The following is a 20,839-nucleotide window of genomic DNA, read 5'->3' on the forward strand; positions in this document are numbered from 1 at the left end:
TAGCTTCACAACACTAGATACCAGGCTGGAGCCCTCTCCCGGTCCCTCTCCACTAGACAACTAGCTTCACAACACTAGATACCAGGCTGGAGCCCTCTCCTGGTCCCTCTCCACTAGACAACTAGCTTCACAACACTAGATACCAGGCTGGAGCCCTCTCCTGGTCCCTCTCCACTAGACAACTAGCTTCACAACACTAGATACCAGGCTGGAGCCTTCTCCTGGTCCCTCTCCACTAGACAACTAGCTTCACAACACTAGATACCAGGCTGGAACCCTCTCCTGGTCCCTCTCCACTAGACAACTAGCTTCACAACACTAGATACCAGGCTGGAGCCCTCTCCTGGTCCCTCTCCACTAGACAACTAGCTTCACAACACTAGATACCAGGCTGGAGCCCTCTCCTGGTCCCTCTCCACTAGACAACTAGCTTCACAACACTAGATACCAGGCTGGAGCCTTCTCCTGGTCCCTCTCCACTAGACAACTAGCTTCACAACACTAGACACCAGACTGGAGCCCTCTCCACTAGACAACTAGCTTCACAACACTAGATACCAGACTGGAGCCCTCTCCTGGTCCCTCTCCACTAGACAACTAGCTTCACAACACTAGATACCAGGCTGGAGCCCTCTCCTGGTCCCTCTCCACTAGACAACTAGCTTCACAACACTAGATACCAGACTGGAGCCCTCTCCTGGTCCCTCTCCACTAGACAACTAGCTTCACAACACTAGATACCAGGCTGGAGCCCTCTCCTGGTCCCTCTCCACTAGACAACTAGCTTCACAACACTAGATACCAGGCTGGAGCCCTCTCCTGGTCCCTCTCCACTAGACAACTAGCTTCACAACACTAGATACCAGGCTGGAGCCCTCTCCTGGTCCCTCTCCACTAGACAACTAGCTTCACAACACTAGATACCAGGCTGGAGCCCTCTCCTGGTCCCTCTCCACTAGACAACTAGCTTCACAACACTAGATACCAGACTGACACAGTTAGTTCTCTCTAAAGCACTGGCTGTAATACGTTGTCTTTGAATGGTGTTTGGAACATTATCAAGGTTAAAGTTGAATCATTTTAAAGATTATTACGGCTTTACAAGCAGTCTAATACCATGTTACCTGTCCAAACACAGCAGTGCCAAGCATGTCTCCCGTCCCTACCTGACAGTTTGAGTCCCCTCTCCCCGACCTGAGTCTCGTATCCGTGGGGCATCCTGAGGATGGCGTCGTGGATCCCTGCCAGCCGTGCCACCTGGTACACCTCCTCTGGCGTGGCGTTGATGTTCCCGTACTGAAGGTTGTAGAAGATGGTGTTGTGGAAGAGCACTGCATCCTGGGAAGGAAGGGGTAAAGTGAGCGACAGAGCGAGAAGAGGAAACAGTACAGTCAATACCTTCAGCTCCACTTGAGAGGAAACATCAGGAGGACAAAATGAAGTGATGAAACACACTGAACAAAGAAAAACTGTTCAACATCTGCTCCCTTGTTGTGGGAGATTATTGTTGTCCAATTCAACTTAATACAGGATCAATAAGTTCACCAAATCAAGTTAGTTTTACCTGTGGTACCACCCCTACGGCCCGGCGCAGACTGTCCAGTCCAACGTCTCTGATGTTCTGTCCAGCGATGTAGATGTTTCCCTTCTGGGGCTCGTAAAACCGGAACAGCATACGCACGATGGTGCTCTTCCTGAAACACAGAGCCATTATTACTGTGGTGCTCTTCCTGAAACACAGAACCATTATTACTGTGGTGCTCTTCCTGAAACACAGAGCCATTATTACTGTGGTGCTCTTCCTGAAACACAGAGCCATTATTACTGTGGTGCTCTTCCTGAAACAAGACAGAACCATTATTACTGTGGTGCTCTTCCTGAAACACAGAACCATTATTACTGTGGTGCTCTTCCTGAAACACAGAACCATTATTACTGTGGTGCTCTTCCTGAAACACAGAACCATTATTACTGTGGTGCTCTTCCTGAAACACAGAGCCATTATTACTGTGGTGCTCTTCCTGAAACAAGACAGAACCATTATTACTGTGGTGCTCTTCCTGAAACACAGAACCATTATTACTGTGGTGCTCTTCCTGAAACAAGACAGAACCATTATTACTGTGGTGCTCTTCCTGAAACACAGAACCATTATTACTGTGGTGCTCTTCCTGAAACAGAACCATTATTACTGTGGTGCTCTTCCTGAAACAGAACCATTATTACTGTGGTGCTCTTCCTGAAACACAGAGCCATTATTACTGTGGTGCTCTTCCTGAAACACAGAACCATTATTACTGTGGTGCTCTTCCTGAAACACAGAACCATTATTACTGTGGTGCTCTTCCTGAAACACAGAGCCATTATTACTGTGGTGCTCTTCCTGAAACACAGAGCCATTATTACTGTGGTGCTCTTCCTGAAACACAGAGCCATTATTACTGTGGTGCTCTTCCTGAAACAAGACAGAACCATTATTACTGTGGTGCTCTTCCTGAAACACAGAACCATTATTACTGTGGTGCTCTTCCTGAAACAACACAGAGCCATTATTACTGTGGTGCTCTTCCTGAAACAGAACCATTATTACTGTGGTGCTCTTCCTGAAACAGAACCATTATTACTGTGGTGCTCTTCCTGAAACACAGAACCATTATTACTGTGGTGCTCTTCCTGAAACACAGAACCATTATTACTGTGGTGCTCTTCCTGAAACACAGAACCATTATTACTGTGGTGCTCTTCCTGAAACACAGAACCATTATTACTGTGGTGCTCTTCCTGAAACACAGAACCATTATTACTGTGGTGCTCTTCCTGAAACACAGAACCATTATTACTGTGGTGCTCTTCCTGAAACACAGAGCCATTATTACTGTGGTGCTCTTCCTGAAACACAGAACCATTATTACTGTGGTGCTCTTCCTGAATGTAGAACCATTATTACTGTGGTGCTCTTCCTGAAACACAGAACCATTATTACTGTGGTGCTCTTCCTGAATGTAGAACCATTATTACTGTGGTGCTCTTCCTGAAACAGAACCATTATTACTGTGGTGCTCTTCCTGAAACACAGAGCCATTATTACTGTGGTGCTCTTCCTGAAACACAGAACCATTATTACTGTGGTGCTCTTCCTGAAACACAGAACCATTATTACTGTGGTGCTCTTCCTGAAACAACACAGAACCATTATTACTGTGGTGCTCTTCCTGAAACACAGAACCATTATTACTGTGGAGCTCTTCCTGAAACACAGAACCATTATTACTGTGGTGCTCTTCCTGAAACAAGACAGAACCATTATTACTGTGGTGCTCTTCCTGAAACATAGAACCATTATTACTGTGGTGCTCTTCCTGAAACACAGAACCATTATTACTGTGGTGCTCTTCCTGAAACAACACAGAACCATTATTACTGTGGTGCTCTTCCTGAAACACAGAACCATTATTACTGTGGTGCTCTTCCTGAAACAACACAGAACCATTATTACTGTGGTGCTCTTCCTGAAACACAGAACCATTATTACTGTGGTGCTCTTCCTGAAACACAGAACCATTATTACTGTGGTGCTCTTCCTGAAACAGAACCATTATTACTGTGGTGCTCTTCCTGAAACAGAACCATTATTACTGTGGTGCTCTTCCTGAAACAGAACCATTATTACTGCGGTGCTCTTCCTGAAACAGAACCATTATTACTGTGGTGCTCTTCCTGAAACAACACAGAACCATTATTACTGTGGTGCTCTTCCTGAAACAGAACCATTATTACTGTGGTGCTCTTCCTGAAACAGAACCATTATTACTGTGGAGCTCTTCCTGAAACAACACAGAACCATTATTACTGTGGTGCTCTTCCTGAAACAGAACCATTATTACTGTGGTGCTCTTCCTGAAACAACACAGAACCATTATTACTGTGGTGCTCTTCCTGAAACACGGAACCATTATTACTGTGGTGCTCTTCCTGAAACAGAACCATTATTACTGTGGTGCTCTTCCTGAAACAACACAGAACCATTATTACTGTGGTGCTCTTCCTGAAACACAGAACCATTATTACTGTGGTGCTCTTCCTGAAACACAGAACCATTATTACTGTGGTGCTCTTCCTGAAACACAGAACCATTATTACTGTGGTGCTCTTCCTGAAACACAGAACCATTATTACTGTGGTGCTCTTCCTGAAACACGGAACCATTATTACTGTGGTGCTCTTCCTGAAACACGGAACCATTATTACTGTGGTGCTCTTCCTGAAACACGGAACCATTATTACTGTGGTGCTCTTCCTGAAACACGGAACCATTATTACTGTGGTGCTCTTCCTGAAACACAGAACCATTATTACTGTGGTGCTCTTCCTGAAACACGGAACCATTATTACTGTGGTGCTCTTCCTGAAACACAGAACCATTATTACTGTGGTGCTCTTCCTGAAACAGAACCATTATTACTGTGGTGCTCTTCCTGAAACACAGAACCATTATTACTGTGGTGCTCTTCCTGAAACAACACGGAACCATTATTACTGTGGTGCTCTTCCTGAAACACAGAACCATTATTACTGTGGTGCTCTTCCTGAAACACAGAACCATTATTACTGTGGTGCTCTTCCTGAAACACAGAACCATTATTACTGTGGTGCTCTTCCTGAAACAACACGGAACCATTATTACTGTGGTGCTCTTCCTGAAACACAGAACCATTATTACTGTGGTGCTCTTCCTGAAACAGAACCATTATTACTGTGGTGCTCTTCCTGAAACACAGAGCCATTATTACTGTGGTGCTCTTCCTGAAACAACACAGAACCATTATTACTGTGGTGCTCTTCCTGAAACAGAACCATTATTACTGTGGTGCTCTTCCTGAAACACAGAACCATTATTACTGCGGTGCTCTTCCTGAAACAGAACCATTATTACTGTGGTGCTCTTCCTGAAACAACACAGAACCATTATTACTGTGGTGCTCTTCCTGAAACAGAACCATTATTACTGTGGTGCTCTTCCTGAAACAACACAGAACCATTATTACTGTGGTGCTCTTCCTGAAACAGAACCATTATTACTGTGGTGCTCTTCCTGAAACACAGAACCATTATTACTGTGGTGCTCTTCCTGAAACACAGAACCATTATTACTGTGGTGCTCTTCCTGAAACAACACAGAGCCATTATTACTGTGGTGCTCTTCCTGAAACAGAACCATTATTACTGTGGTGCTCTTCCTGAAACACAGAACCATTATTACTGTGGTGCTCTTCCTGAAACAGAACCATTATTACTGTGGTGCTCTTCCTGAAACAGAACCATTATTACTGTGGTGCTCTTCCTGAAACAACACAGAACCATTATTACTGTGGTGCTCTTCCTGAAACAACACAGAACCATTATTACTGTGGTGCTCTTCCTGAAACACAGAGCCATTATTACTGTGGTGCTCTTCCTGAATGTCGAACCAATGACTTTTGGGAAATAGGACTGACATTATAAATGTAATAGAGAGACTAAACTTGCAGAGCTAAGCTGAATAAAGGGTTTAAAGGTTAAAACCACAATCTGGTGCGGATGAGTTAAATCAAGTTTATTTTATTTATATATAGCCCTTCGTACATCAGCTAATATCACAAAGTGCTGTACAGAGACCCAGCCTAAAACCCCAAACAGCAAGCAATGCAGGTGTAGAAGCACGGTGGCTAGGAAAAACTCCCTAGAAAGGCCAGAACCTAGGAAGAAACCTAGAGAGGAACCAGGCTATGAGGGGTTGCCAGTTCTCTTCTGGCTGTGCCGGGTGGAGATTATAACAGAACATGGCCAAGATGTTCAAATGTTCATAAATGACCAGCAGGGTCAAATAATAATCAGGAATAAATGTCAGTTGGCTTTTCATAGCCCGATCATTCAGAGTTGAAAACAGCAGGTCTGGGACAGGTAGCACGTCCGGTGGACAGGTCAGGGTTCCATAACCGCTGGCAGAACAGTTGAAACTGGAATAGCAGCAAGGCCAGGTGGACTGGGGACAGCAAGGAGTCATCATGCCCGGTAGTCCTGACGTATGGTCCTAGGGCTCAGGTTCCATAACCGTTAAATACGTAGAGCTGGTTAAATAAGGGGTTCTACAGAGAGGTTTCACACCCTTTGACCACATTTGCACGTACACCAATATCCCGTTATTACTGACATGTGGTAGTCCCTATTATAATTACTGACATGTGGTCGTCCCCATTATAATTACTGACATGTGGTCGTCCCTATTATAATTACTGACATGTGGTCGTCCCTATTATAATTACTGACATGTGGTAGTCCCTATTATAATTACTGACATGTGGTAGTCCCTATTATAATTACTGACATGTGGTCGTCCCTATTATAATTACTGACATGTGGTCGTCCCTATTATAATTACTGACATGTGGTAGTCCCCATTATAATTACTGACATGTGGTAGTCCCCATTATAATTACAGACATGTGGTAGTCCCCATTATAATTAGACATGTGGTCGTCCCTATTATAATTACTGACATGTGGTCGTCCCCATTATAATTACTGACATGTGGTAGTCCCTATTATAATTAGACATGTGGTAGTCCCTATTATAATTACTGACATGTGGTAGTCCCTATTATAATTACAGACATGTGGTAGTCCCTATTATAATTACTGACATGTGGTAGTCCCTATTATAATTAGACATGTGGTCGTCCCTATTATAATTAGACATGTGGTAGTCCCTATTATAATTACTGACATGTGGTCGTCCCCATTATAATTAGACATGTGGTAGTCCCTATTATAATTACTGACATGTGGTAGTCCCCATTATAATTACTGACATGTGGTCGTCCCTATTATAATTAGACATGTGGTAGTCCCCATTATAATTACTGACATGTGGTAGTCCCTATTATAATTACAGACATGTGGTAGTCCCTATTATAATTACTGACATGTGGTCGTCCCTATTATAATTACAGACATGTGGTAGTCCCTATTATAATTACTGACATGTGGTAGTCCCTATTATAATTACAGACATGTGGTAGTCCCTATTATAATTACTGACATGTGGTCGTCCCCATTATAATTAGACATGTGGTAGTCCCTATTATAATTAGACATGTGGTAGTCCCTATTATAATTACTGACATGTGGTCGTCCCCATTATAATTAGACATGTGGTAGTCCCTATTATAATTAGACATGTGGTAGTCCCTATTATAATTACAGACATGTGGTAGTCCCTATTATAATTACAGACATGTGGTAGTCCCCATTATAATTAGACATGTGGTAGTCCCTATTATAATTACAGACATGTGGTAGTCCCTATTATAATTAGACATGTGGTCGTCCCTATTATAATTACTGACATGTGGTCGTCCCCATTATAATTAGACATGTGGTAGTCCCTATTATAATTACTGACATGTGGTAGTCCCTATTATAATTAGACATGTGGTAGTCCCTATTATAATTACAGACATGTGGTAGTCCCCATTATAATTACAGACATGTGGTAGTCCCTATTATAATTACTGACATGTGGTAGTCCCCATTATAATTACAGACATGTGGTAGTCCCTATTATAATTAGACATGTGGTAGTCCCTATTATAATTACTGACATGTGGTAGTCCCTATTATAATTACTGACATGTGGTAGTCCCTATTATAATTACAGACATGTGGTCGTCCCTATTATAATTACAGACATGTGGTAGTCCCCATTATAATTACTGACATGTGGTAGTCCCTACTATAATTAGACATGTGGTAGTCCCTATTATAATTACTGACATGTGGTAGTCCCCATTATAATTACAGACATGTGGTAGTCCCTATTATAATTACTGACATGTGGTCGTCCCTATTATAATTAGACATGTGGTAGTCCCTATTATAATTACAGACATGTGGTAGTCCCTATTATAATTACTGACATGTGGTAGTCCCTATTATAATTACTGACATGTGGTAGTCCCTATTATAATTACTGACATGTGGTCGTCCCTATTATAATTAGACATGTGGTAGTCCCTATTATAATTACAGACATGTGGTAGTCCCTATTATAATTACAGACATGTGGTAGTCCCTATTATAATTACAGACATGTGGTAGTCCCTATTATAATTACAGACATGTGGTAGTCCCTATTATAATTACAGACATGTGGTAGTCCCTATTATAATTACAGACATGTGGTAGTCCCTATTATAATTACAGACATGTGGTAGTCCCCATTATAATTACTGACATGTGGTAGTCCCTATTATAATTACTGACATGTGGTCGTCCCCATTATAATTACTGACATGTGGTAGTCCCCATTATAATTAGACATGTGGTAGTCCCTATTATAATTACAGACATGTGGTAGTCCCCATTATAATTACTAACATGTGGTCGTCCCCATTATAATTACTGACATGTGGTCGTCCCCATTATAATTACTGACATGTGGTAGTCCCCATTATAATTACTGACATGTGGTAGTCCCCATTATAATTACTGACATGTGGTAGTCCCCATTATAATTACTGACATGTGGTAGTCCCCATTATAATTACTGACATGTGGTAGTCCCTATTATAATTAGACATGTGGTAGTCCCTATTATAATTACTGACATGTGGTAGTCCCTATTATAATTACTGACATGTGGTAGTCCCTATTATAATTACAGACATGTGGTCGTCCCTATTATAATTACAGACATGTGGTAGTCCCTATTATAATTACTGACATGTGGTCGTCCCCATTATAATTACTGACATGTGGTAGTCCCTATTATAATTAGACATGTGGTAGTCCATATTATAATTACTGACATGTGGTCGTCCCTATTATAATTACAGACATGTGGTAGTCCCTATTATAATTACTGACATGTGGTAGTCCCTATTATAATTACAGACATGTGGTAGTCCCTATTATAATTACAGACATGTGGTCGTCCCTATTATAATTACTGACATGTGGTAGTCCCTATTATAATTAGACATGTGGTAGTCCCTATTATAATTACTGACATGTGGTCGTCCCCATTATAATTACTGACATGTGGTAGTCCCTATTATAATTACTGACATGTGGTCGTCCCTATTATAATTACTGACATGTGGTAGTCCCCATTATAATTACTGACATGTGGTCGTCCCTATTAAAATTAGACATGTGGTCGTCCCCATTATAATTACTGACATGTGGTCGTCCCTATTATAATTACTGACATGTGGTCGTCCCTATTATAATTACTGACATGTGGTAGTCCCTATTATAATTACTGACATGTGGTAGTCCCTATTATAATTACAGACATGTGGTCGTCCCTATTATAATTACTGACATGTGGTAGTCCCCATTATAATTACAGACATGTGGTAGTCCCTATTATAATTAGACATGTGGTAGTCCCTATTATAATTACTGACATGTGGTAGTCCCTATTATAATTACAGACATGTGGTAGTCCCTATTATAATTACTGACATGTGGTAGTCCCTATTATAATTACAGACATGTGGTAGTCCCCATTATAATTACTGACATGTGGTCGTCCCCATTATAATTACAGACATGTGGTCGTCCCCATTATAATTACTGACATGTGGTCGTCCCCATTATAATTACAGACATGTGGTAGTCCCTATTATAATTACTGACATGTGGTCGTCCCTATTATAATTACTGACATGTGGTAGTCCCTATTATAATTACTGACATGTGGTAGTCCCTATTATAATTACTGACATGTGGTAGTCCCTATTATAATTACAGACATGTGGTAGTCCCTACTATAATTACTGACATTTGGAAAAGCATATTATAATTGTATTTTTAAAAATATAAATTTAACTAGGCAAGTCAGTTTAAGAACAAAGGAGCAGAACGACAGATTTTTACCTTGTCAGCTTGGGGATTTGATCCAGCAACCTTTAAGTTACTGGCCCAACGCTCTAACCACTAGGCTACCTGCCATCTCAAAATCATTTCTGACATGTGGTAGTCCCTATTATAATTAGACATGTGGTAGTCCCCATTATAATTACTGACATGTGGTCGTCCCCATTATAATTACTGACATGTGGTAGTCCCTATTATAATTACTGACATGTGGTCGTCCCTATTATAATTACTGACATGTGGTAGTCCCTATTATAATTACTGACATGTGGTAGTCCCTATTATAATTACTGACATGTGGTCGTCCCTATTATAATTACTGACATGTGGTAGTCCCTATTATAATTACTGACATGTGGTCGTCCCCATTATAATTACTGACATGTGGTAGTCCCTATTATAATTACTGACATGTGGTCGTCCCTATTATAATTACTGACATGTGGTAGTCCCTATTATAATTACTGACATGTGGTAGTCCCTATTATAATTACTGACATGTGGTAGTCCCTATTATAATTACTGACATGTGGTCGTCCCTATTATAATTACTGACATGTGGTAGTCCCTATTATAATTACTGACATGTGGTAGTCCCTATTATAATTACTGACATGTGGTCGTCCCCATTATAATTAGACATGTGGTCGTCCCTATTATAATTACTGACATGTGGTAGTCCCTATTATAATTAGACATGTGGTCGTCCCTATTATAATTACAGACATGTGGTAGTCCCTATTATAATTACTGACATGTGGTCGTCCCCATTATAATTACTGACATGTGGTAGTCCCCATTATAATTAGACATGTGGTCGTCCCCATTATAATTACTGACATGTGGTCGTCCCCATTATAATTACTGACATGTGGTAGTCCCTATTATAATTACTGACATGTGGTAGTCCCCATTATAATTACTGACATGTGGTCGTCCCCATTATAATTACTGACATGTGGTAGTCCCTATTATAATTACTGACATGTGGTAGTCCCTATTATAATTACTGACATGTGGTAGTCCCTATTATAATTACAGACATGTGGTAGTCCCCATTATAATTACTGACATGTGGTAGTCCCTATTATAATTACTGACATGTGGTAGTCCCTATTATAATTACTGACATGTGGTAGTCCCTATTATAATTACTGACATGTGGTCGTCCCCATTATAATTACTGACATGTGGTCGTCCCCATTATAATTACTGACATGTGGTAGTCCCTATTATAATTACTGACATGTGGTAGTCCCTATTATAATTACAGACATGTGGTAGTCCCCATTATAATTACAGACATGTGGTAGTCCCCATTATAATTACTGACATGTGGTAGTCCCTATTATAATTACAGACATGTGGTAGTCCCCATTATAATTACAGACATGTGGTAGTCCCCATTATAATTACAGACATGTGGTAGTCCCCATTATAATTACTGACATGTGGTCGTCCCCATTATAATTACTGACATGTGGTAGTCCCTATTATAATTACAGACATGTGGTAGTCCCTATTATAATTACTGACATGTGGTAGTCCCTATTATAATTACAGACATGTGGTAGTCCCTATTATAATTACAGACATGTGGTAGTCCCTACTATAATTACTGACATTTGGAAAAGCATATTATAATTGTATTTTTAAAAATATAAATTTAACTAGGCAAGTCAGTTTAAGAACAAAGGAGCAGAACGACAGATTTTTACCTTGTCAGCTTGGGGATTTGATCCAGCAACCTTTAAGTTACTGGCCCAACGCTCTAACCACTAGGCTACCTGCCATCTCAAAATCATTTCTGACATGTGGTAGTCCCTATTATAATTTCTGACATGTGGTAGACCACGTCACAATTTCTGACATGTGGTAGACCATTTGCTTGTCAAATATAGTTAGATACATGCAGCTTCTCTCTGGTCATGCCCTATGCCCCCAGAGGAAGTAGCGCTCACCAGAATAATGTCTTAATTCTATCAGTGTCACACCGGTAAAGTTGTCTGTTTCATTTAGAGGCCGGGGTAGAATACGCAAAAACTCAAAAATTGAAATATTGGTCCTGAGAAACATGTCCAATATCATCAGATTGACCGGTTTTTAAGGAAATGAAAAGCCGAGAAAACGATGAAATATTTCTGACCAGAGCACTTCAACATGACCATTTCAGACAGGTCTAAACGAGTACCTACCCCGATCCGCTCCCTCCTACGATGGCCACCTTCTTCCCAGCCGGCACCTGGAAGGAGACGCCCTCTAGAACCTTCTGGCCTTCCAGGTACTCAAAGTAGACATCCTCAAACCTGATGGTGGCTTCTTGAGGGGTGATGGAGAGAGGAGGGGCCAGATCTGTCTCCTAGAGGAGAGAGACAAGAGAGTTAGGACAGACTAGTTACTATAGACGAAGCCTGACCTTTAACCCTCATGGGGGGGGGGTCACAAGGAGAACAGGGGCCAACTCAATTGCCTATAGACAGACACACGAGAGGAGCTAGTACTGGACTATAAGTATAGAACCCTTAGGAATACTGTGTGTAGCTGGTGAGTAATTCCAGTGTTCTAGAAAGATCTTAGCTCTAGCCCAGCACAAGGTGGGCTCTGAGTCAAAAGAAGTGCACTACATAGGGAATAGGGTGCAATTGGTGTGTGTTACCTTGATCTTGGTGTCAACACTGAGCAGTGTGAAGAGTGTATTCATGTCGATCAGGGCCTGGCGTGTCTCTCTGTACACTGTGCCCAGGAAGTTAAGAGGCATAGAGAGCTGGAAAAGCAGACCATTCACCATCACCAGGTCTCCTACGGTCATAGAGCCTGTCAACAACAACAGGAAGTTAAGAGACAGAGCTGGAACAGCAGACCATTCACCATCACCAGGTCTCCTACGGTCATAGAGCCTGTCAACAACAACAGGAAGTTAAGAGACAGAGCTGGAACAGCAGACCATTCACCATCACCAGGTCTCCTACTGTCATAGAGCCTGTCAACAACAACAGGAAGTTAAGAGACAGAGCTGGAACAGCAGACCCTTCACCAGGTCTCCTACTGTCATAGAGCCTGTCAACAACAACAGGAAGTTAAGAGGCAGAGCTGGAACAGCAGACCCTTCACCAGGTCTCCTACTGTCATAGAGCCTGTCAACAACAACAGGAAGTTAAGAGACAGAGAGAGCTGGAACAGCAGACCATTCACCATCACCAGGTCTCCTACTGTCATAGAGCCTGTCAACAACATCAGGAAGTTAAGAGACAGAGCAGGAACAGCAGACCATTCACCATCACCAGGTCTCCTACTGTCATAGAACCTGTCAACAACAACAGGAAGTTAAGAGACAGAGAGAGCTGGAACAGCAGACCATTCACCATCACCAGGTCTCCTACTGTCATAGAGCCTGTCAACAACAACAGGAAGTTAAGAGACAGAGAGAGCTGGAACAGCAGACCATTCACCAGGTCTCCTACAGTCATAGAACCTGTCAACAACAACAGGAAGTTAAGAGGCAGAGAGAGCTGGAACAGCAGACCATTCACCATCACCAGGTCTCCTACTGTCATAGAGCCTGTCAACAACAACAGGAAGTTAAGAGGCAGAGAGAGCTGGAACAGCAGACCATTCACCATCACCAGGTCTCCTACTGTCATAGAGCCTGTCAACAACAACAGGAAGTTAAGAGGCAGAGAGAGCTGGAACAGCAGACCATTCACCATCACCAGGTCTCCTACTGTCATAGAGCCTGTCAACAACAACAGGAAGTTAAGAGACAGAGCTGGAACAGCAGACCCTTCACCAGGTCTCCTACTGTCATAGAGCCTGTCAACAACAACAGGAAGTTAAGAGGCAGAGAGAGCTGGAACAGCAGACCATTCACTATCACCAGGTCTCCTACTGTCATAGAGCCTGTCAACAACAACAGGAAGTTAAGAGGCAGAGCTGGAACAGCAGACCATTCACCAGGTCTCCTACTGTCATAGAGCCTGTCAACAACAACAGGAAGTTAAGAGACAGAGAGAGCTGGAACAGCAGACCATTCACCATCACCAGGTCTCCTACTGTCATAGAGCCTGTCAACAACAACAGGAAGTTAAGAGACAGAGAGAGCTGGAACAGCAGACCATCACCAGGTCTCCTACTGTCATAGAGCCTGTCAACAACATCAACACACTGTCAAACTTCCACAGCTACTTAAAGGAGGAATCTGCAGGACTGGAATGTTGATTTTGTAATGTCAATTGATTTGGACCAATCACAGCACTGATTAAAGGGTTGTCTATCATTCTATTAGGGTTAGACTAACCTGTCATGATGCCCTTGGTAGCCATCACCGTTAGTTACGGTTACTTACAGTCGGAGGTTTACGTACACTTAGGTTGGAGTCATTAAAACTCGTTTTTCATCCACTCCACTCATTTCTTGTTAACAAACTATTGTTTAGGCAAGTCGGTTAGGACATCTACTTTGTGCATGACACAAGTCATTTTTCCAACAATAGTTTACAGAGATTATTTCACTTATAATTCACTGTATCACAATTCCAGTGGGTCAGAAGTTTACATACACTAAGTTGACTGTGCCTTTAAACAGCTTGGAACATTCCAGAAAAGTATGTCAATTAGCCTATCAGAAGCTTCTAAAGCCATGACATAATTTTAGTCAACTGGAGGTGTACCTGTGGATGTACACTGCTCAAAAAAATAAAGGGAACACTTAAACAACACAATGTAACTCCAAGTCAATCACACTTCTGTGAAATCAAACTGTCCACTTAGTAAGCAACACTGATTGACAATAAATTTCACATGCTGTTGTGCAAATGGAACAGACAAAAGGTGGAAATTATAGGCAATTAGCAAGACACCCCCAATAAAGGAGAGGTTCTGCAGGTGGTGACCACAGACCACTTCTCAGTTCCTATGCTTCCTGGCTGATGTTTTGGTCACTTTTGAATGCTGGCGGTGCTCTCACTCTAGTGGTAGCATGAGACGGAGTCTTCAACCCACACAAGTGGCTCAGGTAGTGCAGTTCATCCAGGATGGCACATCAATTCGAACTGTGGCAAAAAGGTTTGCTGTGTCTGTCAACGTAGTGTCCAGAGCATGCAGGCGCTACCAGGAGACAGGCCAGTACATCAGGAGACGTGGAGGAGGCCGTAGGAGGGCAACAACCCAGCAGCAGGACCGCTACCTCCGCCTTAGTGCAAGGAGGTGCACTGCCAGAGCCCTGCAAAATGACCTCCAGCAGGCCACAAATGTGCATGTGTCTGCTCAAACGGTCATAAACAGACTCCATGAGGGTGGTATGAGGGCCCGACGTCCACAGGTGGGGGTTGTGCTTACACCCCAACACCGTGCAGGACGTTTCGCATTTGCCAGAGAACACCAAGATTGGCAAATTCGCCACTGGCGCCCTGTACTCTTCACAGATGAAAGCAGGTTCACACTGAGCACATGTGACAGATGTGACAGAGTCTGGAGACGCCGTGGAGAACGTTCTGCTGCCTGCAACATCCTCCAGCATGGCCGGTTTGGCGGTGGGTCAGTCATGGTGTGGGGTGGCATTTCTTTGAGGGGCCGCACAGCCCTCCATGGGCTCGCCAGAGGTAGCCTGACTGCCATTAGGTACCGAGATGAGATCCTCAGACCCCTTGTGAGACCATATGCTGACACATGCACATTTGTGGCCTGCTGGAGGTCATTTTGCAGGGCTCTGGCAGTGCACCTCCTTGCACTAAGGCGGAGGTACCGGTCCTGCTGGGTTGTTGCCCTCCTACGGCCTCCTCCACGTCTCCTGATGTACTGGCCTGTCTCCTGGTAGCGCCTGCATGCTCCGGACACTACGTTGACAGACACAGCAAACCTTTTTGCCACAGTTCGAATTGATGTGCCATCCTGGATGAACTGCACTACCTGAGCCACTTGTGTGGGTTGTAGACTCCGTCTCATGCTACCACTAGAGTGAGAGCACCGCCAGCATTCAAAAGTGACCAAAACATCAGCCAGGAAGCATAGGAACTGAGAAGTGGTCTGTGGTCACCACCTGCAGAATCACTCCTGTTTTGGGGGGTGACTTGCTAATTGCCTACAATTTCAACCTTTTGTCTATTCCATTTTCACAATAGCATGTGAAATGTATTGTCAATCAGTGTTGCTTCCTAAGTGGACAGTTTGATTTCACAGAAGTGTGATTGACTTGGAGTTACATTGTGTTTTTTAAGTGTTCCCTTTATTTTTTTGAGCAGTGTATTTCATGGCCTACCTTCAAACTCAGTGCCTCTTTGCTTGACATTATAGGAAAATCAAAAGAAATCAGCCAAGACCTCAGAAAAAAATTGTAGACCTCCACAAGTCTGGTTCATCCTTGGGAGCAATTTCCAAACGCCTGAAGGTACCACGTTCATCTGTACAAACAATAGTACGCAAGTATAAACACCATGGGACCACACAGCCGTCATATCGTTCTGTCTCCTAGAGATGAACGTACTTTGGTGCGAAAAGTGCAAATCAATCCCAGAACAACAGCAAAGGACCTTGTGAAGATGCTGGAGGAAATGGGTACAAAAGTATCTATATCCACAGTAAAACGAGTCCTATATCGACATAACCTGAAAGGCCGTTCAGCAAGAAAGAAGCCACTGCTCCAAAACCGCCATAAAAAAGCCAGACTACGGTTTGCAACTTCACATGGGGACAAAGATGGTACTTTTTGGAGAAATGTCCTCTGGTCTGATGAAACAAAAATAGAACTGTTTGGTCATAATGACCATTGTTATGTTTGGAGGAAAAAGGGGGAGGCTTGCAAGCCGAAGAACACCATCCCAACCGTGAAGCACGGGGGTGGCAGCATCACGTTGTGGGGGTGCTTTGCTGCAGGAAGGACTGGTGCACTTCACAAAATAGATGGCATCACGAGTGAGGAAAATGATGTGGATATATTGAAGCAACATCTCAGACATCAGTTAGGAAGTTAAAGCTTGGTCGCAAATGGGTCTTCCAAATAGACAATGACCCCAAGCATTCTTCCAAAGTTGTGGAAAAATGGCTTACGGACAACAAAGTCAAGGTATTGGAGTGGCCATCACAAAGCCCAGACCTCAATCCCATAGAAAATGTGTGGGCAGAACTGAAAAAGCGTGAGCGAGCAAGGAGGCCTACAAACCTGACTCAGTTCCACCAGCTCTGTCAGGAGGAATGGGCCAAAATTCACCCAACTTATTGTAGGAAGCTTGTGGAAGGCTACCTGAAATGTTTGACCCAAGTTAAACAATTTAAAGGCAATGCTACCAAATACTAATTGAGTGTATGTAAACTTCTGACCCACTGGGAATGTGAAGAAATAAATAAAAGCTGAAATAAATCACTCTACTATTATTCTGACAATTTTTTTCTAGGATTAAATGTCAGGAATTGTGAAAAACTGAGTTTAAATGTATTTGGCTAAAATGTATGTAAACTTCCGACTTCAACTGTAGGTTGTCGGGTGTAGGGTGTCCAAAAATACCGATTTCCGATTGTTATGAAATCGGCCCTAATTAAATCGGCCATTCCGATTAAATCGGTCGACCTCTAGTAGGTAGCAACACATCTGCCACGCTGATCCTCAACACTGGAGCCCCTCAGGGGTGCGTGCTCAGTCCCCTCCTATACTCCGTGTTCACCCACGACTGCATGGCCAGGCACAACTCCAAAACCATCATTAAGTTTGTTAGTGGCGGCAGGTATCCTAGTGGTTAGAGCCAGTAACCGAAAGGTTGCAAGATCGAATCGCCGAGCTGACAAGGTAAAAATCTGTCCTCCTGCCCTGAACAAGGCAGTTAACCCACTGTTCCTAGACTGTCATTGAAAATAAGAATTTGTTCTTAACTGACTTGCCAAGTTAAATAAAGTAAAAATAAATAAAAATAAAAACGTTTGCAGACGAGACAACAGTGGTAGGCCTGATCACCGACAGCGACGAGACAGCCTATAGGGAGGAGGTCAGAGACCTGGCTGGGTGGACTCAGAATAACAACCTCTCCCTTAATAACGAGACAGCCTATAGGGAGGAGGTCAGAGACCTGGCTGGGTGGACTCAGAATAACAACCTCTCCCTTAATAACGAGACAGCCTATAGGGAGGAGGTCAGAGACCTGGATGGGTGGAGCCAGAATAACAACCTCTCCCTTAATAACGAGACAGCCTATAGGGAGGAGGTCAGAGACCTGGCTGGGTGGAGCCAGAATAACAACCTCTCCCTTAACAACGAGACAGCCTATAGGGAGGAGGTCAGAGACCTGGCTGGGTGGAGCCAGAATAACAACCTCTCCCTTAACAACGAGACAGCCTATAGGGAGGAGGTCAGAGACCTGGATGGGTGGAGCCAGAATAACAACCTCTCCCTTAACAACGAGACAGCCTATAGGGAGGAGGTCAGAGACCTGGATGGGTGGAGCCAGAATAACAACCTCTCCCTTAATAACGAGACAGCCTATAGGGAGGAGGTCAGAGACCTGGCTGGGTGGAGCCAGAATAACAACCTCTCCCTTAATAACGAGACAGCCTATAGGGAGGAGGTCAGAGACCTGGCTGGGTGGAGCCAGAATAACAACCTCTCCCTTAACAACGAGACAGCCTATAGGGAGGAGGTCAGAGACCTGGATGGGTGGAGCCAGAATAACAACCTCTCCCTTAACAACGAGACAGCCTATAGGGAGGAGGTCAGAGACCTGGATGGGTGGAGCCAGAATAACAACCTCTCCCTTAACAACGAGACAGCCTATAGGGAGGAGGTCAGAGACCTGGCTGGGTGGAGCCAGAATAACAACCTCTCCCTTAATAACGAGACAGCCTATAGGGAGGAGGTCAGAGACCTGGATGGGTGGAGCCAGAATAACAACCTCTCCCTTAATAACGAGACAGCCTATAGGGAGGAGGTCAGAGACCTGGCTGGGTGGAGCCAGAATAACAACCTCTCCCTTAACAACGAGACAGCCTATAGGGAGGAGGTCAGAGACCTGGATGGGTGGAGCCAGAATAACAACCTCTCCCTTAATAACGAGACAGCCTATAGGGAGGAGGTCAGAGACCTGGCTGGGTGGAGCCAGAATAACAACCTCTCCCTTAACAACGAGACAGCCTATAGGGAGGAGGTCAGAGATCCCTCAACGTAACCCAGACTAAGGAGATGATTGTGAACTACTGGAAAAGGAGGACCGAGCACACCCCCATTCTCATCGACGGGGCTGTAGTGGAGCAGGTTGAGAGCTTCAAGTTCCTTGGTGTCCACATCACCAACAAACTAGAATGGTCCAAACACACCAAGACAGTTGTGAAGAGGGCACGACAAAACCTTTCCCCCTCAGGAAACTAAAAAAGATTTTTCATGGGGTCCTGAGATCCTCAAAAGGTTTTACAGCTACACCATCGAGAGCATCCTGACCGGTTGCATCACTGCCTGGTATGGCAACTGCTCGGCCTCTAACCGCAAGGCACTACAGAGGGTAGTGCCTACGTCCCAGTACATCACTGGGGCTAAGCTGCATGCCATCCAGGACCTCTACACCAGGCGGTGTCAGAGGAAGGCCCTAAAAAATGTCAAAGACCCCAGCCACCCCAGTCATAGACTGTTCTCTCTACTACCGCATGGCAAGCGGTACCGGAGTGCCAAGTCTAGGACCAAAATGGCTTCTCTACAGTTTTTACCCCCAAGCCATAAGACTCCTGAACAGGTAATCAAATGGCTACCTGGACTATTTGCATTGTGTGCCTCCCCCCAAACCCCTCTTTTTACGCTACTGCTACTCTCTGTTCATCATTTATGCATAGTCACTTTAACTACAGTGGGGCAAAAAAGTATTTAGTCAGCCACCAATTGTGCAAGTTCTCCCACTTAAAAAGATGAGAGAGGCCTGTAATTTTCATCATAGGTACACTTCAACTATGACAGACAAAATGAGAAAAGAAAATCCAGAAAATCACATTGTAGGATTTTTAATTAATTTATTTGCAAATTATGGTGGAAAATAAGTATTTGGTCACCTACAAACAAGCAAGATTTCTGTCTCTCACAGACCTGTAACTTCTTCTTTAAGAGGCTCCTCTGTCCTCCACTCGTTACCTGTATTAATGGCACCTGTTTGAACTTGTTATCAGTATAAAAGACACCTGTCCACAACCTCAAACAGGTTAGTTAGGGGTTTAGTTGGTTAGTTAGGGGTTTAGTTGGTTAGTTAGGGTATAGGGGGTAGTTAGGGTATAGGGGGTAGTTAGGGTATAGGGGGTAGGGGTAGACTGACCTGCCATGATCCCCTTGCTAGCTAGCACCATGATACCAGTGAGACCCACACTAAAGATGACACTCTGTCCAAAGTTGAGCATGGCCAGGGTGTAGGTCGTCTTCAGGGACGAGGACTCGTAGCTCTTCAGATAGCCATCATACTTCTCTGCTTCGTACTTCTCATTGTTGAAATACTGGAACAGAGAGAGAGAGGGTATTCAGTATCGTGTAGTATAATACTGGAACAGAGAGAGAAGGTATTCAGTATCGTGTAGTATAATACTGGAACAGAGAGAGGGTATTCAGTATCGTGTAGTATAATACTGGAACAGAGAGAGAGGGTATTCAGTATCGTGTAGTATAATACTGGAACAGAGAGAGAGAAGGAATTCAGTATCGTGTAGTATAATACTGGAACAGAGAGAGAGGGTATTCAGTATCGTGTAGTATAATACTGGAACAGAGAGAGAGGGTATTCAGTATCGTGTAGTATAATACTGGAACAGAGAGAGAGAAGGAATTCAGTATCGTGTAGTATAATACTGGAACAGAGAGAGAGGGTATTCAGTATCGTGTAGTATAATACTGGAACAGAGAGAGAGAAGGAATTCAGTATCGTGTAGTATAATACTGGAACAGAGAGAGAGGGTATTCAGTATCGTGTAGTATAA

The 20,839-nt window shown here is 43.5% G+C and overlaps 1 protein-coding gene across 2 annotated transcripts in view; it reads right to left on the reverse strand.

Moving 5' to 3' along the window:
* LOC129858532 (iron-sulfur clusters transporter ABCB7, mitochondrial-like) overlaps nt 1-20,839 on the reverse strand; it is a 147,447-nt gene that overhangs the window by 56,786 nt on the left and 69,822 nt on the right. For both annotated transcript variants that reach the window (XR_008760056.1, XM_055927836.1), the window contains exons 9-13: nt 20,188-20,362; nt 12,577-12,734; nt 12,116-12,279; nt 1,565-1,694; nt 1,167-1,338 (exon numbers count right to left, since the gene is read on the reverse strand). Coding sequence is in view for 1 of the 2 variants with exons in the window: in XM_055927836.1 (XP_055783811.1) it covers nt 1,167-1,338; nt 1,565-1,694; nt 12,116-12,279; nt 12,577-12,734; nt 20,188-20,362 (799 nt within the window). In the remaining variant the exon portion in view is untranslated. The remainder of the gene's footprint in view (nt 1-1,166; nt 1,339-1,564; nt 1,695-12,115; nt 12,280-12,576; nt 12,735-20,187; nt 20,363-20,839) is intronic.

Source organism: Salvelinus fontinalis, chromosome 6, assembly GCF_029448725.1.
Source record: "Salvelinus fontinalis isolate EN_2023a chromosome 6, ASM2944872v1, whole genome shotgun sequence".
Taxonomy (NCBI): Eukaryota; Metazoa; Chordata; class Actinopteri; order Salmoniformes; family Salmonidae; genus Salvelinus; species Salvelinus fontinalis.